At 47.6% G+C, this 23347-nt stretch overlaps 1 protein-coding gene across 2 annotated transcripts in view; it reads right to left on the bottom strand.

Moving 5' to 3' along the window:
* GRIK5 (glutamate ionotropic receptor kainate type subunit 5) overlaps positions 1-23347 on the bottom strand; it is a 61783-nt gene that overhangs the window by 11260 nt on the left and 27176 nt on the right. For both annotated transcript variants that reach the window (XM_063140777.1, XM_063140778.1), the window contains exons 4-15: positions 22946-23043; positions 21919-22084; positions 21081-21259; positions 19061-19114; positions 11927-12088; positions 9493-9645; positions 8333-8437; positions 7607-7714; positions 6815-7018; positions 3387-3500; positions 1558-1667; positions 497-670 (exon numbers count right to left, since the gene is read on the bottom strand). In XM_063140777.1, the coding sequence (XP_062996847.1) occupies positions 497-670; positions 1558-1667; positions 3387-3500; positions 6815-7018; positions 7607-7714; positions 8333-8437; positions 9493-9645; positions 11927-12088; positions 19061-19114; positions 21081-21259; positions 21919-22084; positions 22946-23043 (1627 nt within the window). The remainder of the gene's footprint in view (positions 1-496; positions 671-1557; positions 1668-3386; positions 3501-6814; positions 7019-7606; positions 7715-8332; positions 8438-9492; positions 9646-11926; positions 12089-19060; positions 19115-21080; positions 21260-21918; positions 22085-22945; positions 23044-23347) is intronic.

The raw sequence follows: 23347 nt of genomic DNA, 5'->3' as shown, positions 1-23347 counted from the left end.
TTCAATAAACTCAAACAGCAACTCCTTGATAGAAGGAAAAGGCCATCTTTCTTATTATTTTCATTTTTATTCTCTATTACAGTAACATGCCAGAACCAAAGCAGCCTCCAAAGACAAACAAATATGCCCTTAATTCACAGTCCCACAGATTAAATGTTGTCTTCACCAATTAAAAATGCCCCCCACCGATTAATCAGCAGAAGCTTTAGTAGCAATTATGCTACCAATTAAGGGCTGTAGACCTAATTAATATCTCATCGAAATAATCAAATTGGTAGGAGCTAGCATCACATTTTTAAAGAGGCAGGGCTGGAACCCATTACTAAACTCCAGCAAAATGTTTCTATGTACCTGGTGGATGAGGTGCCTGGAATTTTTCCAGGCCTGCCCTAAATCTCAGTCAGATCAAATGGGGGGTGCTTCCTACCAGTGATCCCTACTCCCTACCCACCTCCCTTCCCCAAGCTCACATGGCGCACGCCCCATTGTTGCTCACCAGACTCCACTGACACAGCGGGTCGAGAGGGCCCGAGGCATGATCTCAGATCCCTGTTGCATGAAACCGCCAACGGGGAACCAGAGGCTGTTGCCAAGGGTGTACTGGTTTTCCAATATGTTGTGCCGCTCTCGGAGACAGGGGTGAGGGTTGTACCATTCATACGGGCTCAGCCTACAAAAAGAGGAGAAGGAGGAAAAAGAAGGACGGCTGACTTACTTCCAAGAAAACATGTGAGTGGGAATTCTCGACACCCTCACTAAACGACCAATTCCCAGAGTTAATTGGAGGAAGCCATGAAAGATACGCCAGTTTTGAAGTGATATTTTAGATCTAGCCCTAAACAGCTGTAGCTATGAACAACCATCACAGGGTTTCAACTATGACATGTGTTTACCCTAATCTGGTAGACCACAGAAGCTGCCTCATACCAGGTCAGACTGTTTGTCAATCTAGCCCAGGACTGTACTCTGGCTGGCAGGGTTTCTTCAGTCTTCTACATCACCTCCTACCTGATCTTCTTTTACCTGGAGATACCTTGGTCCGAACCTGGGACCATCTGCATACAAAGAATGGACTCTACCACTGAGCTATGGTCCCAACCCCAAGCATAACATATTAGCACTGTGGAGGAAGCATCACAGCTAACCTATCTCATAAAGTAGGTTAATAGCCTGTGGATCAGTTGCAATCCTCAAAACAATCTTTATCTTGCTACTGGCAGCACCAGCAGTTTTAATCAGGATATGGTAAAAAGTTTCACCCATAAGGAAAAAGGGGAAGAGAAATGTTTACAAGCTATAAGGAATTCAGATATTCCAAACTTGACTTTAACTCTTCTATATATCATGTATGTGATATGTGAATGTACATATTTACATGTTGGTGCTATGCCTGAGCACATGTGGTCCGTGACAATGAAATACTAATTGGTAGGTGATAACTTTATTAGGAGGCTGTATAGTTCTGCTCAAGGAAGAACACAGAAGCAAACTATCCCTCCTAGAGAGGACGCAGCAAAATGCACCATGTAAGCCATCCTAGAATGAATCCATACTTACCGGGCAGCTAGGAAGAGAACACAGCTGACAGCAAGGTAGGCCAGTAGCATGAAAAGCCAAACTGCTGGGGAAAAGGGATCCAGGAAGGAGAAATACCCTGGTTTGCGTCCCTGTAAGGAAAATCACCAGGACAGAAGAGAAGATACACTGAATGATTGCTCTCCAGCCCTAGCCAGCCCAAACATAGTTGAGCCATCCCAGTCTGGGGACAGGCAGTGTTCCACTAGGGCAGACTTCCCCAACGTGGTGCCCTCCAGATGTGTTGAACTGCAATGCCATCTTTCCCAACCAGTATGGCCACTTGGCTGGGGACGGCTGCACTAGGGCTAGGGAGCTGCCATAGCCAGCTACATGGCACTCTGATGACGTTGGCTCTATGCACCCTGCAGTTGATACCACACACTCTGCAGCGCATTCTGATGAAACGTTGCGGTGAGAATAAAGCGGGTGTGTGGAGGAGATCCGTGCATGGTTCCCTCAGTGTAATCTGTCCTTCTTCCAAGGAGCTATCACAAATACCCAGGGAATTGTGAAAGGCCTATAAATGGAGCAAGGGAATACATGGCTGAAACACTCCGGCATATCATGGATCAGCCAAAATTAAGCTAACAACCCTGAGACGTCCATTTATATGGGCCTTTCAGAAGTCACCGGGTATTTATGGCAACGTAATCTGTCTTTCCCTCAAGGAGCCGAGGGAACCCTGCCTAGATCTCCTCCACATACCCATTTTATCCTCATGATAACCCTGTGAGTTAATTAAGTTAGTGACCTGGTTCACATGACACAACAGCCCACTATGGCTTAATTTATTTATTGTGACTTGACGTAGCTTGTCATGTCATGTGAACTCAGGCAGTGGGGGTTATTGGAGGGTTAAATAACTCAAATAACTCACGGCTTGTTTTAGGGCTACTTAAGGGTTGTTTAACCATTGAACAACCCTTGCTGACTGGTTTTCATGACACAAATAAGCCAGGCACCCATGAGTGCCTAGCACAATAGCCTCCATGGGTAAATTAACCAACAGTGGGTTGTCATGACATGCGAACACACTCAGTGGCTTGCCCAAAGACACTCAGTGAGCTTCATGGCTGAACAAGGAACCTGAGCCGGGGTCTCTGCAGCCTAAATCCAACCATCTAACCCAGCTTTCCTCAACCCGGTGTCCTCTAGATGTTTTGAACCATAATTCCCAGGATTCCTTCCTATTGGCCATGCTGTCTGGGAATGGTGGGAGTTGAAGTCCAAAACACCTGAAGGGTGCCTGGCTGTGGAAAGCTGCTCTAACTACAACATCAAAGGAAAACACTGCGGCTGCCTCTGTATATGACAGATGATAAGCCTACTTCATGAGGACAAGCGCACAACTTGATCCATCAAGCTAAATGCAGCCAAGAGCCATGTATGGGCAGCCTTCCAGTATGATCAAATCTGACGGTTTTTTCTGCCTTCCCAGAAAATAAATGGGGGGGGGGGGGAACTGTGCTTGTGTCAAACATCTGGCAAGCCACAACATGCAGCTACACTCTGCAGAACTACCTGAGTGGAGGAGAGTATTCCTTTAACCAGTTTCCCAGGATCAAGTTTGTTTTTACAAGAGTGCACCACATGAGACGTCGCAAACTTCATCTTCATCTCAGCAATCCCTATTGATTCTCAGCATAGCTTGTGATCCATCAAGCTAACTGCAGCCAAGAGCCATGTATGCTACTGTGCCGTATGAAATGATAAACTGCTACGCTACCCTGTCCTGAGGACCGTCCACCCCTTTGGTCTAATCTCTCGGTCCTGTCCCCTCCCAATGTCACAAAACAGGGTACACATACCATGTGTACACGGTACAGGATGCTGATCCCCAGGGTCATGAAGGGCTTGGAGAAGTCGATGACCTTCTCCCGCTCAGCTGTGATGGTGAACGCAGCCACCGCCAGATCAGCTTTCTGCGGAGCAAAGCACAATGACCCCTGGCTGTCACTCAGAGAACTGAACATCCCAACCTGCACTGCTCTCTACATCGCCCTCTGCTGACTGGGTCCAGGAACAAAAAGCTGTGCCTTCCGCCGCCACCCTCCAACCACTCTAACTGCTCAGTGTGAAAGGCCTCAGCAACAGATCGTTGATGAACAGTGCAGCTCTTTTGAGAGAAATGAAAGATCTGTTTGGCAGTGAGGTGGGAACAAACCAAGAAAGAGGCAGATGGCTTCCTGCATTGAGCAGGGGGTTGGACTTGATGGCCTTAAAGGACCCTTCCAACTCTACTATTCTATGGTTCTACGAATGTACTGTGTACTTTGGCACACAATGTACAACAACAGGAAAAGTGAAAAGTATAACAATATTACTACAACTTAAAAGTGATTAATGCAATAAACTATAAATAGTGGGCACAAATTTTATTTAATCTGTGGGTGTAATTCCCAATTATTTAAAATAAAATAAACAAACAAACAAACAAAACCAATTCTGTGCAGCACCAAGTCATGAAAGACAAATTCTCATAGAGCCCACCACTGGCTACGTAGGAATGAAAAAGTTCAGTATATAGTCCATATGGTGGAGATGATGGAACAGTAATTCAAATCAGTCCTTGCCGGATACTCATAAAATTAAGAAAGAAAGAAAATGCACGACGATGTCAAAATAAAGCCCTAACCTGAGGACGAATGCTAATGAACCACTAAGACATCACTCCAACCACGAAAAATCAGAATGAAAGTCGTCCTGGAGGCCCACTCAGTCTGTCTGGCCCTGCTAGGCCCTAGTGCGGCCGCGGTTCTTGCAAGGCCTCCTCAACCCTAATACTAACTTACGGATTAAGCCTAACCCTAATATACTAATGAGACGTGACTCCTGCCACTAAAAGTTAGAATGCAAGCTGTCCTGGTGGCCCACTTAGTCTGGCTCTGCTAGGCTCTTCCATGGCCCTGGTCCTGCCTAGAGAGCCATCCCTCCTCATCCCTAACCCAATCCCCTGCTCAATGCAGGAACCCACCTTAAAGCATCCCTGACAGATGGTTGTCCAGCTGCATCTTGAATGCCTCTAGTGTGGGAGAGCCCACAACCTTGCTAGGTCTTTGGTTCCATTGTCCTACTGCTCTAACAGTCAGGAAGTTTTTCCTGATGTCCAGCCAGAAGCTGGCTTCCTGTGACTTGAGCCTGTTATTCCATGTTCTGCACTCTGGGAGGATCGAGAAGAGATCCTGGCCCTCCTCTGTGTGACAACCTTTTAAGTATTTGATGATAGCACTCTTCAAATACTTAAAAGGTTGTCACACAGAGGAGGGCCAGGATCTCTTCTCGATCCTCCCAGAGTGCAGGACATGGAACAATGGGCTCAAGTTAAAGGAAGCCAGATTCCAGCTGGACATCAGGAAAAACTTCCTGAGTGTTAGAGCAGTATGACAATGGAACCAACGCCCTAGGGAGGTGATGGGATCTCCCACTCTAGAGGCCTTCAAGAGGCAGATGGACAACCATCTGTCAGGGATGCTTTAAGGTGGATTCCTGCATTGAGCAGGGGGTTGGACTCGATGGCCTTGTAGGCCCCTTCCAACTCTGCTATTCTATGATTCTATGATTTATCACTGAGTCATGACTCCAGTCACTATAAGTCGGTATGCAAGCCCTCCTGATGGCCCACTCAGCCTGTCTGGCCCTGCTAGGCATTGGGCTCTCTGAGAATTTGTCATACATGACTTTGTACTGCACAGAATTTTTTTTTATTGTTTCATAGAATTGTAGAGTTGGAAGGGGCCTATAAGGCCACCGAATCCAACCCCCTGCTCAATGCAGGAATCCACCTCAAAGCAAACCTGAAAGATGGCTGTCCAGCTGCATCTTGAAGGCCTCTAGTGTGGAAGAGCCCACCACCTCCCTTCTTTATTGTTGTTTTTAAAACACAGGTTAAATCGAGTTTGTGCTCAGTATTTTTAGTTTATTGTATTAGTCACTTCAAAGTTGTAGTAATACTGTTATTCCTTTGACTTTTCCTGTTGTTGGCAATGAGGAGCGGGGGAGAGAGGACCTCAAACAAGACCTGGCAAGCAGGAAGGAAGACCGGGGGTCTGTGGACCAGCACGGCCAAGCTCATATGTGAAGGATGGGAGAGACATCAGATTTTACAGGTTGGTTTGAATTAACCAGCCAAATGTGCATCTGGAGGTCTCTAGTGATTCTATACAGAGAATGCATTGCTCACTTATGCAGCTGAAAATTAGGACGTTTACACATTCATTTTTAGAGTTTTCCAACCACCTTGTTAGCAAACCTTTATCCCTGTCCAAAATTCAACGTATAAAGTGTTCCCAAGCAGTGAAACAGTGGGGTTCCTTGTCCCCCTTTCTACAATACCCCCTGGTGGACTGTGGGAGCCAAACACCCATGGCACAGCTGGAGGTCGTGGTATCACCCTGCAGGAGAGGGGAGTTCTTTCTACAATTCGCTCTGGCTTTTTACTGCATGCTTTTCTCTTCTGTTCCCTTGCAGAGTAACTACCAGAGAGCCCTCTTGCAATGTCCCTTGCTGAAAAAGGATTACATATCCACAGAATCCAATGCTCAGATCATTAGTCCAACAAGTGTTAGTTCAAGACCTGGTCTACGCATGCAGCAAAATGAGGCAGCAAGGAGGTGATTATATTACTTCAGACACTGGGGCAAGGTTGTTATTTCTGAATGCTTTCTTGTAAAGAAAAAAAACATAAATAAATAACACCCTGCAAGAAGAAACTAGCACTATGACAGGAAAATATTCTGGCCAGATCCACTCCCTGTGGTGCTAGTTTTCTACTTGCAGGGTGTTTTCCTTATACAGCTTTCAGAAATCTGGCCCACCCACCCACCCAACTGTAGTCAGAAGTACTACAATCCATTCTGCCACCTTAGAATCCTGCCTACCTCATTCTGCTGCATGTGTAGACCAGATCTTTGGTGGGGTGGTGTAAGGTGGGATGTGGGGGGGGGGGGGCGGGGGAGGAAGCAGCATTTGGGCTTAAATTTTAAGAAACCCCAAACCCAATGAGCACATAGGAAGGCTGTAGCGACTCAACTGCAAAGGAAGGGCACTTGTCCTCTTTCAACCAGCCTGCACATCTTGCGGTGAGATTCTGATTCTGGCGCCTAAAATCAGCTGACAGAAGAGCCCCCGAAGTATGACGCCTGAGTCAGCACAGCCTGAGGCTACAGGAGTTCAGGGGAAGGACTGGGATGAGGAGATCCTGGGGTGCGGTAGGGGTGAGGGATTCCCAGCACCATACCCTATTGATGAGTTCTCCCACCATGCCCGTCCAAGATCCATTGGGTTCAGGTGCCCCGTAGAGCCCATCGTCCACCAGCTTAATCTGGAAGCGGAATTTAAGGATGTCGGCGAGTTCGTGGAGCATGTCCACGCAGAAACCCTCGTACTGCTCGGTGCCGGACAGCTCCTGGAAGTTGGCACGGCGCATCACGTAGGGGTTCTCCTGTCAGAGAGAGCGGGGAGCCAGTGGCAAAGGAGGAGTTTAAGCAGAAGGCTACATCCATATCTCTTGTCGAATCAAGGCCTTGTAGAAGTTTTGACCGGGCGGAGGGGGGGAAGGGGCAGATCGTTGTCCCAAGAGAGTACAAGAACAACCCCACTAAAAAAAAAAAAAACATCTCCAGGGCTGAAAGCCACATTCCCTCGTGGGTAATACATCAGGGGCCCTGTGCTGAGGTGGGCAGGGCCATCCCCCTTTCACTCTCTTTCTGCTCACTTTTTCCATCTCTAGGAAAGCTGCCTTATACTGAGTCAGACCCTTGGTGCATCTAACCCAGTATTGTTGACACTGACTGGCAGCAGCTGAGCTTGCTAAAATCCCCTCCCCTGTGCAAGTTCAGGAGACCAGTCCACCCCCAACCACCCCCACTTTGGATCTGGTCACCTAAGCCGCCTGCAAACCCCCTGGCCGCATTGCCCACCGGCCTCTTAATCTGAACTGCACTTCAAAAAGGCAGAGAGAAACCATCCAGGACTCTTGGGGCCTTAACAGATCAAGGCATAGGTCCACCAGAACAGGGAGTGTCCTTACCAAGATGGTGGTGACTATCAAAGTCTTGTTGACAAGACTTTCCGAGACGTTGATGTCCAACGTCGTGGCATTCATGGCAAGCGTCCTGTTGGAGTACCACACCCCGATCTGAAGAGAGGGGAGAGCATGCTACAGGATCTCACTAGGCCGGGGCGTTTCAAACCTCTTTCAACCGTGGGCTGGATTCCATTTCGGTAAAATACTTGGGGGCCAACTTCCAGAGGTAGCTTGGGCTTGGAAACTGGACTGAGAAAGAGGAGGCAGCAGGGCTGGCCCTAGGTAGTTGCTTCTGACAGCAAATGCTGGGAGGCAGCAGCAAGGTGTTGGAGAACATAAGAAGAGCGCTGCTGGATCAGACCAAGCGTCCATCTAGTCCAGCACTCTGTTCACACAGTGGCCAACGAGCTGTTGATCAGGAACCCACAAGGCAGGACATGGTGCAACAGCAGCTTCCCACCCATGTTCCCCAGCAACTGGTGCACACAAGCTTACTGCGCCTCAAGGAGAGAAGTGTGTGCAACATGGCAATTGCCCTGCATCCCCTAAGCTAGGTGTTACAGTAGAGGTAACTATCCCACCAGCATTGCTGAAGAAAGATTCAACGGATGGTCCAGTTGGCTTTTGTGCATTGAATGGGAGGGGACGCCATTTTGTTCTTCATTTCAGGCAGCAAAATGTCTCTGACCACCCCTGGGAGGGGTAGGGTCTGCACAGCCCCAATCTTACCTCCCGGTGTCCATGGCGGGCTTTTTCCAGGATTCGCAAGGTATAATTGGTTCTCTGGCCCTTGCTGTTGAACTCCACGCGCCCCGTCAGCCCATCATACTCTACCTGGCCAGGGATGGAGAGACAGAGATGGGGGTTGGAAGCAGGGGCAAAGACAGAGAAGGAAACAGGAGGAGATTGAGAAAGAGTGAGACATGACAAGATCAAGATCAAACGGAGGCCAATGCTGGACCTCTACATCCCCTAGGTCAGGGGTAAGCAACCTGGGGTTCTCTAGATGTTCTGGACTACAAATCCCATCAGCCCTAACCATTGGACTTGCTGGCTTAAGCTGATGGGAGCTGCAGTCCAAAACATCTGGAGGGCCCTAGTTCGCCTATCCCTGCCCTAGATTCATCTATATCCCTGTTTGTGAACTTGTGTGACTGCCACTTTAGGGAATCCACACACTGGCAATAGAACATCTGAAAGAAGTATCAGAGATGCAACATGCAGATTTACTCTTAAAAAAATGTTTTGCCCAAAGCCTTAAATTTAACTGAGCCTCCCTCGGACACTGGCTGAGTAGATGAAGGGTCAAAGAAGCCCTGAGATCAAAGTTGCCGGAGCAATAGCTTCAGTTTATGGAAATGGGCTCTTCCTCCCATTCACTGGCAAGGGTGTCACGGCGGTCATGGAATGTTCACGAACATTCTAAATGGCTCAGGGGCAACCTCTCAGCACAAAGGGCCAGCTTACAAAAAAAAGCTGTGTACTGTTAGCCGGAATGGGTACGGAAAGACAAGGAGGGGGTGTAGCAGCCACCTCTGGCAGTAGAAAAAAAGGGGGGCAAAGGGCTATAATGATGGGAGAGAAAGTTACAGGCATTCGGTTTGAGATTTTGAGAGGTTTGGCAATCCACATGGCCCATTAGCTCCCTACTGAGGAGCAGAGGCCTAACATTTGGAAGCTAAGCAGTATGCAACACTATCTTCCACAGGTCCAAAGTTTCTCTCAGGGAACATGTATGCAGTTCTCATCTTCTCAATGTCTGAGTGTGTTTCAGGACACTCTAATCGGCACGACATTTAGTCATAGCCAGGACACTCGTGCTCATGTGTCAACGGCTGCATAATTATAAGGAACGGAGCTTCCCCAATATGGGCATAGCCATATCTCACCATGCGCAGGTAGTTCATGAGGCTGGTCCCATGCTGCCAGATGTTCGCTGAAGTGCAGGCCAGGGGTTTGACCCCAATCTCCTGGCTACGGTTCAGCTCCCGTACGGCGCTCACCACCACATGGACCGCATCAAACATCAGCGCTGCTGACAGCTGCAAGTGGAGTGGAAGGCAGGGGAGGGGGAGGAAGCAAACAATTCAGAAAGTGTTAAAATGCACAGAGAGAGGGGGGGAGACATTTTCTTCCTTTCAGTTGAAAATAGTCTGTAAAATGATACATTTCAGGATACAGCGATTAACCATGATACTCTGGGTTCAGAGGCAATAAACCTCTAAACACTAGATAGGTGAGGGATAGTGCCTTCATTTCTTTTCATTTATTATATTTCTATACAGCCCAATAGCCAAAGTCCTCTGGACAGTTTACACGGACTATGCATGCCCTATGTGTGTGTGTGGGGGGGGGATTTCCTGTAGGCAAGTAGGAATCAGGAATACTTGGAGAACCCATGGCTTGATCCCTTGGGGCTCCTCTCACGTTCTTGTGCCTATTTCCCTAGTGAGTACCACTGATTTAAATAACCACTTGCTTGGTCGCCTAGGGCGTGAGACAAGCACCTCCAAGTGAGCAGACAGAAATACTTTTATCAACTGAAGAACAGTCTGGATTGCCTGCTTTCCCCCCTCTCTCCCTTCCTTCTGATGAGTTACAAATGATTAACACCCATGATAGGGTAAGCACTCAATGGAGTGGGCATTCAAATGCTTGTAACCCATTTTGAATCAGCTGGAGAATCACTCAAGTCTCGATCAGACTCACTTTCTGCAGCCTGTTTAATCAATCCAAATCAGCAAAGACACTGTTTCTACTGATTTCAAAAGGCAAAATTAAAGAGGCTGCGTGCCTCGAAACAGCTGGTGGGAGGGGTTGGGGAACATCAACCTACCACTGGGGACATCCTTGTCCTAAGAGACTTCAAGGGTGGGTTCATGATTGACCCCCAACCAGCCATTCTTAGGTAAGCAAACTCCTTTTAAACTCCCACTACTGAAATCAGTGGAGCCATCACATCTCCATTGATTTCAGCAGGCAAAGTGCAAAGTGTGTGTGTGTGTGTGTGCACCATCAAGGATCTCTAAGCACATTTGTTTCCAAATCCCTGGAAGTTTTGTAAGCGCTCGCAAACAATGCTCACAAATCCCCGATGGTTTGTGAAGTGAACAAATGAGTGCTTCCCCACCCGCAAACAGAAGACGTATATGTAGCGACCAGTAGAAGCTACCTGGATAGCTCCTTTAAAGTTCTGACAGGTTCTGAATCATAGAATCATAGAATAGTAGAGTTGGAAGGGGCCTAAAAGGCCATCGAGTCCAACCCCCTGCTCAATGCAGGAATCCACCTTAAAGCATCCCTGACAGATGGTTGTCCAGCTGCCTCTTGAAGGCCTCTAGTGTGGGAGAGCCCACAACCTCCCTAGGTAACTGGTTCCATTGTCGTACTGCTCTAACAGTCAGGAAGTTTTTCCTGATGTCCAGCAGGAATCTGGCTTCCTGTCACTTGAGCCTGCTATTCCGTGTCCTGCACTCTGGGTGGATCGAGAAGAGATCCTGGCCCTCCTCTGTGTGACAACCTTTTAAGTATTTGAAGAGTGCTATCATGTCTCCCCTCAATCTTCTCTTCTCCAGGCTAAACATGCCCGGTTCTTTAAGTCTCTTTGTTTCCAGACCCCTGATCACCCTCGTTGCCCTCCTCTGAACATGCTCCAGCTTGTCTGTGTCCTTTTTGAAGTGTGGCGCCCAGAACTGGATGTAATACTCTAGATGAGGCCTCACACAATTTGGAAGCTATACTTCTTGACTGGAACCCAGGGCGGATTCACTGCCTCACTGACATTGGAGACCCCAGCCTTCAATGGTAGCAACCAGGTAGCCGTTCCAAATGTGTGTGGCTGGTCATTCTGGTAGATTCACTTGCAAGGCTGAAGGCACCACTTTTTAAGACATGGGTGGGCAACCTCCGGCCCATGGAAGTTGCCCATCCAAGCCCACAGAAACCTAAGCTCCCTTTTGTGTACTCCCCACCCACTCCCCTCCCCTCCCCAAGCTCCAGCTTCTGGCCTGGAGACTACTGGGAGTAGGAGGAAGGCAAAGGATGAGCAAAGCTGAGCACCTAGCTTCACCTGCCCACATCCCAGATGGATGATCCACCTGGAGCATCAGGCAGGGACCAATTGTCGCCTGGGAGGTGTGGCCCCGGACATCCAGGCACATGATCATGCCCTCCATGACATCGTTCAGCCTGTAGGAGGGAGGTGATCCAGCTCTCTCACACACCCAAATTGTCACCCACCCCACTTTTCTGCACATTTTGGCAGGAGATTCCCATGCACACTCGTAGCACGCCTCCTCCCTTGCTCTGGGTGGCCACACTTACCGCAGGCCCGGGGTAAGGGTTGAGTTCACAGTTTTCCCGCCACGACATGTTGAGGCTACGGACAAACTCCATGTAGAAAGGGTGGCTGGTGTTAAACATGGAGAAGCCCAGGACGTTGGAGTGTTCGTCCACGATCCCATCCAGGTGCAAGATCGGGAAGTCCTGCAGGGGGTTGTGAGCACAGCAAGGTGGTTAAAAGGCGGTAATGGATCGTTTGTACTACGTACTCATCCTAACTGGGTGCAATTAAGGTCAAGCTGGAGAGCCTATGGAAGAGGAAGCAGAGGACCAAGGGAAAGAGAGAAGCAAAATGGGATGATCTGGACGTTGAACAGAGCTCAGGTATATTTGGCAAGCGGATCGTTAAAGACGGGTCATGAGACTAGAATACCGGAAGGCAGCTGTTGTGGTCAAGGGCCTTTCCTGTATCGGTTCAGCTACCTTTAGCTCTTTAAGTAGAGGTTTGATTTATCACATCCTTTGAAAGAGCCATCAGGCCAGCATAAATGTTTGTTTGTTTGTTTTTTGCATTGTAACCTCACACCAACCCTGTGAGGTAGGGAAGGCTGATAAGAAAGAGTGTGGGTTAACTAGGGCTACCCAGTAAGCATCACAACAGAGCGAAGACTGAACCCAGGATTCTTCAGTTCCGCTGTAACTCTCTATCCATTGTGCCTGAATGCTGAGTCTGAGACCTTATACCAACCTTTCCCAATCTGTTGTCCTCCAGATGTGTCTGACTACAAATCCCATTACACACAGCATGCATGGCACAGGATGATAGGAGTTGTAGTCTGACACATCTGGAGGGCACCAGTTGCAGAAGGCCCTCTCTCCCAACTTGAGCTACAATTCCCCTCTGGATGCTTGACCTGGAACAGATAATATCTGTATTCTTAGGGGTCATTCTGTATTGCAGGGGCTAAGAGTGTATTTGATGCATAAATTGAACCCCTCACAGGATATCCTATTATAGCAGGTGCATCTAACGTCGCAGTTGTGCAGCATACATGCTAAGGCATAGCATCAATTATTAAATTGGTAAGTTCGTATTTTATATACAAAATCCAAAATGAAAATGTGAGGCTGAGCTTTTCTTAGAGGGGGAGGGGAAGCAATCCTTCCTTTGCTGTCAAAGATTTTTCAGGGAGGCTGCAAATAGAATCAAGTGTTTGCAACATTGCTCTCTCCTTAACAACCATTCCGACTGAGGGCAATGCTACCTGTTCTCACTCTAAATTGTCTTTGTGATGTCATGTTATAGCCGGATCTGATTGGCTACATGGCACTGGCTACACAGTGATGTCACTGTGTTTATTCTGTGATTCTTGACTCATTGGATGTAAAATGGTGCCAAATGAAATAGCAGAGAAGGGGAAACACAACTGCAAAAACCAAAATAAATAAATAAAGGGGGCGGACTTTACAAGATTTGGCAGGAAGTTGGGGGGAAAGTGGTCACAATAACTTTAAAACAATTTCTTTAAAGCCATTGCACCAACGTTATATAACCCCTGTAATGTTTATTGGGTTTATGATTTATCACCTAATCAACATCAGCATTGAGGACAACCACATGGCGACTATTTACATACATTGTGGGAATGTGAGAAAATGAAAATATATTGCCTGCTCCATGTAATTGAGCAAATTATAGGGTACAAACTCCCAGATGAACCTTTAAGAATTTTGTTTGCAAGGACGTGCAAATAGTAATGATGTAGAAATTGTTATTACTCTGCTTACAGCTGCAAAAAAAACATTTTGAGGAGAAAAGGGTTGCTTCTCCATTATCTGACTGTTTTCTTCAGAACCCTGGAATGTAGCTATTATAACAAAATATACTTATAATACACATGCTAGAGACAAACGAACGTATGATACTAATTTTGTGCAAAAATGGATGGTACTCAAAATGGGTTGGTACCAGATTACGGAGCAGTCCTAAATGGTAGCTGTGGGAATGAAGTGGCAGGTGATCCACCGTTTGCAAAGCCTTGCTGACTCACTCCAGCCTCGGCAGGAGGGTTGGTGGTTTTATTTTCTTAAATTCTCTGGCAGGATTTTTTTTAATCCCTCACCTTCCATTGAAACCAGTGAGGGAGAAATTAACTATACTTGCTCCAGGCTGGTGTATGAAGAGCTTTTCTAAACAAGGCTATCAATCGCTGTATCTATTTTCCATTTTGCTGCAGAATTGAGATGCGAGTTCTACACAAAGAGTTTTTTCTTTCCTGCTTTTCCACTACATAACCTCTAGGTGGCACTGTGTTATAGCAGAACATCACAATTACACAAGGAGGAAAATACCTTTTCTTTCACTTTCAGAAATAATACTCCATTTTCCTCACTTTGAAAAAAAAGCCAGGAAAGTGCTCTTAAAAAACAAAGTGAAACTGAAGGATGGTGACTTCATCTAAAGAACCTGTAAACAACCCTGAGCAAGGAATCACGAGTCCACAATAAATGTTTGGATCTAGTGGAGACTAGATTGCTCCTGCTCTGCCCCTGGAACACTCCATTCCAGGGCAACTGCCTGCAGAAATACCACTGGTGGTACCCTTACTCCAGATCCCCCTAAGCTGGTGCCCTCCAGATGTTCTGGACTACAGCTCCTAGCAATCCTGACCATTGGTCATGCTGGCTGGGGTTCATGGGAGGTGCCATCCAAAACAATGTGAGGGCATCAGGTTCTCAGAGCTTTCAGCATGCAATCTGAGGGCCTCCATAGCAGCCGTACTAGCCTGCTGGTGGAGCCTCTCCATGGCAGAGAGGCTCTTCTGCCTTATCCTAATCCCCCAGCCGTTCTGGGAGGTTAGGATTGATCTGCCTTCTGCAACACTATTCCCTTAGCTGGGAGTAAGCCCAACTGAACTAAATGGAACATCTGAATGGACATATATAACCAGAATGTGCCGCTCATACTTACATAATTCTGGTTTCCTTTCCCTTTTCTTCTTTGTTAATGCGTTTACGTATTGTCAGTGGGCTTATTATTCTATGATAGTTTAATGTTATGATGCTAACATTATGAAGAGTATTACCAATGCTAATGGCTACTGATTTCTTTTATGTATCAGTGGGTTTTATACCTATTCTATTCCTATGTGTATTTTCCCTTTTTCTGCTGTTTGCAATAATAATTATCATGATGATGGGAACACCAAGAACAACAACAAATAAATAAATCTGCCCACCCCCACAAGGACAATTCATGGCTTTTGTGAAGAACATTTCAAGCTCTTATTCCTTCCCAAAATTTTCACAAGCAAATATTCAGATATTATTATTATTTATATACCGCCCCATAGCCAAAGCTCTCTGGGCAGTTTACAAGAGTTGCAGTCCAATACAAGGGTACCAGGTTGGGGAATCAGCCCTGTTGCTTATAGGTGAGATCTTTTTTCTTTCCATTTTGACTGAAAGTGTAATACACCTTTCTACTACACTTGAATAAAATTTGGTGAAGACACCAGAAGGACAGAGAGGATCACCTTGTTGAGCAGGGAGTAATCATTGCCCATCCCTTGGCTTAGACCACACCGCTCATTTCCAAAACTGCAGGCAGATTGCTGGCAATCAGGGCAGGGAGGCCTCAAAAAAGATCCTTCGCTCAGGATTTACAGCAATTGTTGCAGGAACGGGATCCCGATGCTCCTTGCACATGGTGCAGAGAATGTGGACAGGGAGACCTCTTTCTCCCGCTCTCATAATACTAGAACCCAGTGGGATCATCCCATGAAGTTGATTGGTGAGGGATTCAGGATAGAGAAAAGGAAGCAGAGCTAAACTATGGAATGGAGTGATGGCTGACAATTTCAATGGCTTTAAAAGGGGGTTCATCTTAGGGTGACCTTATGGAAAGGAGGACAGGGCTCCTGTATCTTTAACAGTTGCATAGAAAAGGGAATTTCAGCAGGTGTCCTTTGTATGCAGGCAGCACCTGGTGGAATTCCCTCTTCATCACAGCAGTTAAAGCTGCGGGAGCCCTGCCCTCTTTTGTGTCTGATCAAGAGAGCAGGGCTCCTGCAGCTTCAACTGTTGTGTTGAAGAGGGAATTTCACCAGGTGCTGCCTGCATACAAAGGACACCTGCTGAAATTCCCTTTTCCAGGCAATTGTTAAAGATACCTCCTTTCCATACGGTCACCCTAGGTTAGATAAATTCCTGGAAGAGAAGGCTATCAAACGGCTGCTAGTCCTGATCGCTATATGCTACCTCCAGCATCAGAGCAGTATGCCTATGTGCACCAGTTGTTGGGGAACATGTGCAGGAAGGTGTTGTGCTCATGTCCTACTTGTGGGTTTCCTGCGGGCAGCTGGTTGGCCACTGTGTGAACAGAATGCTGGACTAGATGGACCCTTGGTCTGATCCAGCAGGGCTCTTCTTATGTTCTTATGATAGAGCTCAGAGCAGCTAAGATCTGGAACGGCAGAAGCATCTGTAGGGAAGCTGCAGACTCACTCAGTCGCTCGCACTGTGCACGGCTGAGCTACGCGAGGAACATCTGGTGAGCCGTAAGCCTCCGGCTGGGATCTCGTCAAGTCTGATACAGTAAAAGCAGGGTCAGAGCCGGTCAGGCCCTGAATGGGTGAATAAGTTAATTGGCTCTCTTTTACAGGCAGTGGTTTTGAGCCGCCACTAGGTGGGGGAATTCCTTCTGAATCACCATCGTCATCACTACCACCGTCACAAGTGGCATAAAGAAAACTGTCCGTTAAACACTGGGGCAGGCTTAAACTGAGCTGGGTTTAGTTCCTGGTACCTCCTTTCTAAGCCAGACCTCAATCTTGGGACACACGAATGCATTTCCTTAAAGAAGGGCAACCTCCTAGTCTTTAACTTGCAATTTCAGGCAATCCTACTCTGCAAGGATAGGGTCCTATAGGGTGGTCCCCACACAAGGGAAATGTATTGTAATGCTTATGCTACAGTCAGGGCTGTGTGTAGTCCAAGATAACACCCTGCAAACGCAAGATTCTACACAGAACTCAGAACTGCATAGACAGAGAATCCGTGTCTGTGTGTGTGTGTGTGTGTTTTAAAAAGCTTTTGTTGATGATTTTTTTTAAAAAAAAAAACAACAACTCAGGTTTCTAGTCCTTAACACTGTATGTAAAAAAAAAACACCATTAAAAATACAAAATCACATTGTGGAAGCACACGACGGGGGAGCAAGTTAAATGACACAAAAGGTGAGCGGTTAGGAGCTTTCTTAGAAGAGAAGACAGAGGCTTCTTTTCTTTCCTTCTTTTTACCAAACTTCAGATCAAATGTGGTAACGGCTAAATTTTGCTGGTGGATCTGGTGCTCAGCCTGCTGGTTGGTGGCCCATCCCATCCCTACACTTTCACCTTGAATGGAAATTTATTTTTTAAAGAAACTGACAAGGAAACTGACCCTTTGAAAAGGCTGCACTGAGCATCCCATCGCTGGGAGAAGGAGTCGCACATTAAACATACAAAAAAAGCCAACGTCCCCTCCAGCTCGATTTCTATAGCAGGGTCACCTTTCATCACTGCCAAAACAACTGCTGAACCAGATCCAATGTTCCACTTCAGCCGGGGACACGGCATCCGTTTCTGAAGCGAGGGTCAGGCTTTAGATAGCGACGGCGGAACTAGATGAGAGTTCCGATGCCGGTTTTGCCGCTGGAAACATCATCCCCTCGTCCGTTCCGCCCTCTTCGCCCCCCCCCCAACGTTTAGTTCCTGCACCATCGCATGCCAGGAGCATGTCCCAGAGCGTGTTTCAAGAACTACAAGGGAGAAGGTAACAGGGTTGCCATTTTGTGGGGCATGACATCGAGTTAGGGGCTGTGGCTCAGTGGTAGAGGCCGTGCTTTGCATGCAGAAGGCCCCAGGTTCAATCCACAGCATCTCCGGGAAGGGCTGGAAAAATTGCCACCTGAAACCCAGGGGAGCTGCCAGTCAGTGTCGACAATACTGGGCTAGATGGTGCAGCTTCCTATGTTCTTAGTTCTGCCCACAGAACAAAAGACAAGAACAGCCCTGCCCTTCCCCACGACCCACATACACATTCCATGTACAGAAGCCGACCAGTCTGCCTTTTGAATCTGGTTTCAATCCTAGCAACTGGATAGCATATCCCCCCCCCGCCCTGCCCCCAGCAGCTGAAGGCAGCAGGGTGCAGGGAAGGCCACATAGCTGAAGGCACTGCCTGAAACAGCCGTCTCACTCTGCCTAAAAACAGGGCCGGCCCTGATCCCAAGTCTCCCGTTTTGTCTAAGGGAGCTGGTTTTACTGGGGGGGGGGGGGGCGGTTTCCCTGCTCTGACACATTGGCTGGAAATAAAAGTATCTGAAAGCATGTCCAGAAGGCCTCTCTCACAGCACTGGATAAGCAGCAGCGAGGGAGGGGGGAAACTATCAGGGATCCTGTTTAAGAGATCCCTCAGTGTGAACCAGTACCAGGTCCAGGTTTTTGAGGGCTCTCAGACTAAGACACCCTCAATGGGGTCCCTCCACTCAGTGAGTCTCACCAGCTGCCATTGATCCTCCTCCTCTTTCTCATCATCACTCTTCTTTATTTGACAGGCAGGGGAATCTTCTGCTGCTACGCCTCACCCCCATTGTTTGGGCCAGGGAGAGAGAGGGAGGTGGGTGAATACGTAGGTTGCAATGATGAAGAGGAGGAAGAACTCCAGGAGGCTCTTCTCAGTGGGCCCCTGCTGGTCCGTGGGCCCTCAGCAAATGCCTAATCATGCCCACCCTTGACACCGCCCCTCTCAGAGACGGCAGGCTGGCACTGAGGGTGAGAGTGGCGAAGTGATACAGGGACAAGAAACCATTGAACACACGTAGCCTCAGTATGAGAGCTGCCCATTGGTGCATGTAGCCCGGTATTGTGCACCTTGACTGGCAGCAGTGTTCCAGGCTGTGTCAAGCACAGATCTCTCCCAGCTCTGCACCCGGAGAGACTAGGGATCAGGCCCGCTTTCTTCAGCATACAAAGCAGGGGAGGCTGGCGACTCCGATGTCAGTGGGGCAGTAAATCCACCCCGACTTTCGGTCAGAACTCCAAGGTGCTTCCGCAATGTGCAGTGTACAACGAGGGTGAGCTCTGCATGTGCAAACGCACACACATGCTCCTTTGGCGGCATCCCAGTACTAACCATGGTGGTCAAGATGTACTTGTAGAAGGCGGATGTCATCCCCAGCTCTGAAGCCTGGAAAAAAGAGAATCAGTTTCATGAGGACTCTGTGCCCACTTTCCCCAGCAGCGATCCATCGGTGTTCACACACCCCTGCAAGAATTCCCTTCGAGTCCTCACGAGCCCCTGAGCACTTTTGCAAATGCTCAAAAATAATATTTGAAAACCTGACAATCCCTGTGCTGAAGGGCTGCTTGTAAAAAAAACGTCTACCTGGGGGGGAGCAGCCTCTCTTGGCCTAAGGGTGGGTTTTCCCCATGCCTGCAGCATTTTACTCATGAGGAGCCCTTCAAAGTGAGAGAGGCAAGGCCGACCCCAAAACATTTTACTGCCTGAGGCAGAGCAGCAAAAAGTTCATAGTATCCACTCAAGGTTTATAGTATCCAAAGCCAGCCAAGTTATTTTGGTACATAAGGCAGAACATCCCATAAATATCTTTCCTCACTCCTGGTAGTAGAAATACAACAACAACAAAGTAAATAACTAACCATTTGCTGCCCTTTTATGATACCTAAAATCTGCTGCCTGAGGCAACTGCCTCACTCTGCCTCAGAGTAGAGCCGGTCCTGGGGCAAGGTGAGCGTTTCTCTGCCTCCATCTGCCCCAGCATTCTTTTCCACAGCCTGCAAAAGCTCTCTAAGGATTGCACGTATTTGTTGGGGGTGCCCGCAAAAGCCCAAGCATTTCCAAGGCGAATTTGCCCATCCTTGGTTAAGAAACACTGTTGCCTTCTGGGTTATTAACCACCAGAATGTAATATTCGGAGAGTCATTTCAACCCCAGAATCACCTTTCAGCGGCTCTCAAAAGGCCTTTCTGAGGTTAGCATAGAGCATCCAAAACACTAGAGACGGCCGAAATTGTAAATCTTGATTTCTCTCCGTTTCTCGTCTTAAAGTCAGTTTGTCTCGAACTTTGAGAATTTCTTTCTTTTTAAGTTTGCAGGGAAATATGTAAGTGTCTTTATGCACATTTCTATTAATAAAAGCATTTTTGCCTAATATACACATTTTTTGGCAAGCAAACTTCCTATTGTAATGCATTATGGAACATTATTTCCCCGAATATATGCACCTTTGTACACATTTGTTGATCAGAGAACTCCATTGCAAAATTCGGAGAAATGCGAATTGCGAAAGATAAGTTTCGCTTCGCACAGTGGTTCGAAAGTGCAAAATTGGGAAAGTTCAGGTGAAAATACCAATTGAACAAATTCCTCTTCCGTCCCTACACAAGGTCACTGCCGCCCCGTCCATGGCATTGTATGTCCTGGAGGCTTGCAAACCACAGCTGCCCACAAAGGCTTCTGGGTGAATGGCTGCTTCCGCTTCTAAGCTAGCAAACTGTTATTGCCTTCTGTACCACTGAGCAACATTCCTTTGTATTATGGGAAAGATGGGTCAAAAGCACAATTACAGTGATCTCATGAGAACAGCAGGTGTGTTATCTATGTAGCCTGGTACTGTATCTGGAGGCTCTAATGAGCTGACATTCCAGTCTTGCCATCCAATTAGTAAATGCACCTGGGTGAAGGGGATGCGCTTGTGTGCCAAAGAAATGCCATTATCAACAACAATGTAGACTTATGCTATGGATTCTTATGATGAGAAGAGCTGCTTTGTTATTAAGCCCATGCAATTAATCACTTAAGCTTAACTTGGCAGCAGTGCCAAGTTCTGTTATGCTATAATTGTTCTTGTGCCCAGGGGTGGGGGGTCCAGACTCATTGAAGGGGCTTCTAAGCAGGAAGCTTTCGCAGTCTGGTCCACTTTTATTGGGATATGCCTGAATGTGCTGAAAATATGCCAATAAATTAGTCTCCTTGTAAGCAAACCTGCGAGTGTGACTACTTTTGTCTCCTTGGCGACCCTGAAAAACAACCTGAAGCTCACGGCCGGAGCTAGACAGATTGATACAGGCATCCAGGTTGGGCCTGAAAGTGGCATAAGCTTGCCCCGCCACGGCAGAGCCCTGCTCCTCACCTTCTTGAGGATGAGATAAGAGATGGAAGCATTGGCGTCGATGATGATGGTCGAGACCTTGTCATCTCGGATCTCCTTGAGCAGCGGTGTTGGATCGTTGGTGTCGTCCAGCATCCGGATTGACAGGGTCTCCTTGGAGATGAGAAATTGGCGCACTAACTCCTCCAATCGCAGCAGGCCTGGTGGGTGGGATTAGGAAAGGAACAGGGGGTTACGCCAACATTTTGTTCAAGCCAGAGCCCAGCCCAATCGTCTGGCTTCAGTGCCCAGGACTTGGCCCTGGAATAGTTCGATCAGGACACAAAGGCATTTGTGTTAATATATAAGGAGAACACCTCTCCTTATATATCTTTCTGTGGCCACTCAGATTAGTATACGAGGCTCTGCTTTGCATCCTAATTTTCAAGAGGGTTAAGAACGATGGGCAGTCAAAGCAGGGCCTTCTCAGTGGTGGCTCCAATATTATGGAGTGGGGTTTCCTGACCCCATCTGCAAGGCAGCTCAGCCAACTACCACATCTCTGGCATGACTATAAACTCTAGCTCAATAGTTTTTACAAAAGAACTTAATTGAGGGCAGGGCTGACCAACAGGGAGGCTGACATCCAGATCTGGTCCATTTTTTTAATTTATTTTTTACAAAACAGATCACCAACGAAACCAGATGTAGAAATTTCAGAACTGCACCTGCACGACTTATATCTCTACGAAGCCTGATTAGCTACTACTGGTGACTCCACTATAGAATTGCAGCACTGTATTTCCACCATCCAATCACACACATGCAGTATAATCCCAATTCCCTGTTCCCGCCGAACAGCACAGCCTTATTTTCTCACACTCAGCCTTGGCACAGATGAGGCTAGCTGAGGGGTAGTTGAAGGACTTGAGGATGCGAGACACGGCCAGGCTGACGTCCTCATTGCTGGGGTAGAGGCTGACGGAGGCAAAGCGCAAGTACTGCAGCTTGGGGGTCTCTTCAGGACCCACCTTAACATGGGGGATCTGTGGGAGAGAAAGAAGTCATTCATGTATGGCACAAATCACCCTTTCCTGCTCCCTTCTCCACAGCTGAGAAGTCTGGGATTCCTCATTTCGATCAGATTCTGCAAAACACAAAACTCCAGCATCATACTAAATGCGACAAATTTAGCACATTTTCATAACTTTGACTGCTTAAGGGCGCAATCCTACGCATGTTTAGACAGGGGGGGGAAGTCCTACAACTCCCAGCATTCCCCAGCCAGCCATGACTAGGGAATGCTGGAAGTTGTAGGACTTTTTTTTCCTGCCTAAACAAGCATAGGATTGCACCCTTCAGCATGCTTTTGGGGATGTGTATAATATACTGGGTGGGCTGCAAGCCTGTTTTTCCCCTTTGGATCAGTGGCTGGCCCAAAGTCACCCAGTGAGCTCCATAGCCGAGTGGGGACTAGAACCCAGGTCTCCCACATCCTGGTCCAACACTCTAACCACTACACCACACTGTCTACACTGGTAATGAGCGAACAGAGCATTTATCTCAACTGAAAGCTCCTCACATAGCTCCAACAGTTTCTAAGCTTTAAGAAGATTTTCTAGGCAGCTTCTATTCATTTCTACTTCCCACAACCACGCAGATGCCAAAACCTTTGCCTTCATCTTTGGAGCTGAGATCTTGCCCCAACTGCTAGTCAGATGTTTCTGTGTGCCATTTGTACTGTGGGACCCCAGTGTGAGATACAGGATCGGAGAACTAGCCCTGTACTAGGGTATATATGTGTTTATTGGGCCAGGGTGTAGAATTCAATTCCATGGCCTCCACTAGAAATGTGGGACAACATCCCAGAAACTATTCGTGTGCAGTAATGGAGGAGGTGGCATTACCTCTTTCTCCCCACAGATGTGGCTGACAATAGACGCGGAGGCGGGGCTGGAGGCCGGGCCCATCACCGAAACGACACCTTTGGGCAGGATCTGACACACTGTGTGAAAAAGAGAACAGGAAAAAGTTATGCAAACTCCCAGCTTGTGCCCAGATAACCAAAGGTAGCAGGCTATTCTCTCTCAGTCGTATGAAATCTGGTAGTAAGTATAATTTTATTCATATTACTACTGTATTTCTTTGATTGTAAGATGCCTTCGATTGTAAGACGCACCCTAATTTCAGTACCACCAAGAGGAAAAAAAAGCCGGGAGGAGGGTGCCTGCTGGGGGGCAGGGGCCGACCGGGGAGCACGTGCGTGGGCCCGGACCAAGCATCACCCCGGTGCGGCGGGCAGGGCCTAC

The sequence above is a fragment of the Elgaria multicarinata genome, chromosome 13 (genome assembly GCF_023053635.1).
Source record: "Elgaria multicarinata webbii isolate HBS135686 ecotype San Diego chromosome 13, rElgMul1.1.pri, whole genome shotgun sequence".
In the NCBI taxonomy this organism is placed as follows: Eukaryota; Metazoa; Chordata; class Lepidosauria; order Squamata; family Anguidae; genus Elgaria; species Elgaria multicarinata.
The sequence above is the reverse complement of the archived record's forward strand: the minus strand, read 5'-3'. Positions and strand labels throughout refer to the sequence as shown.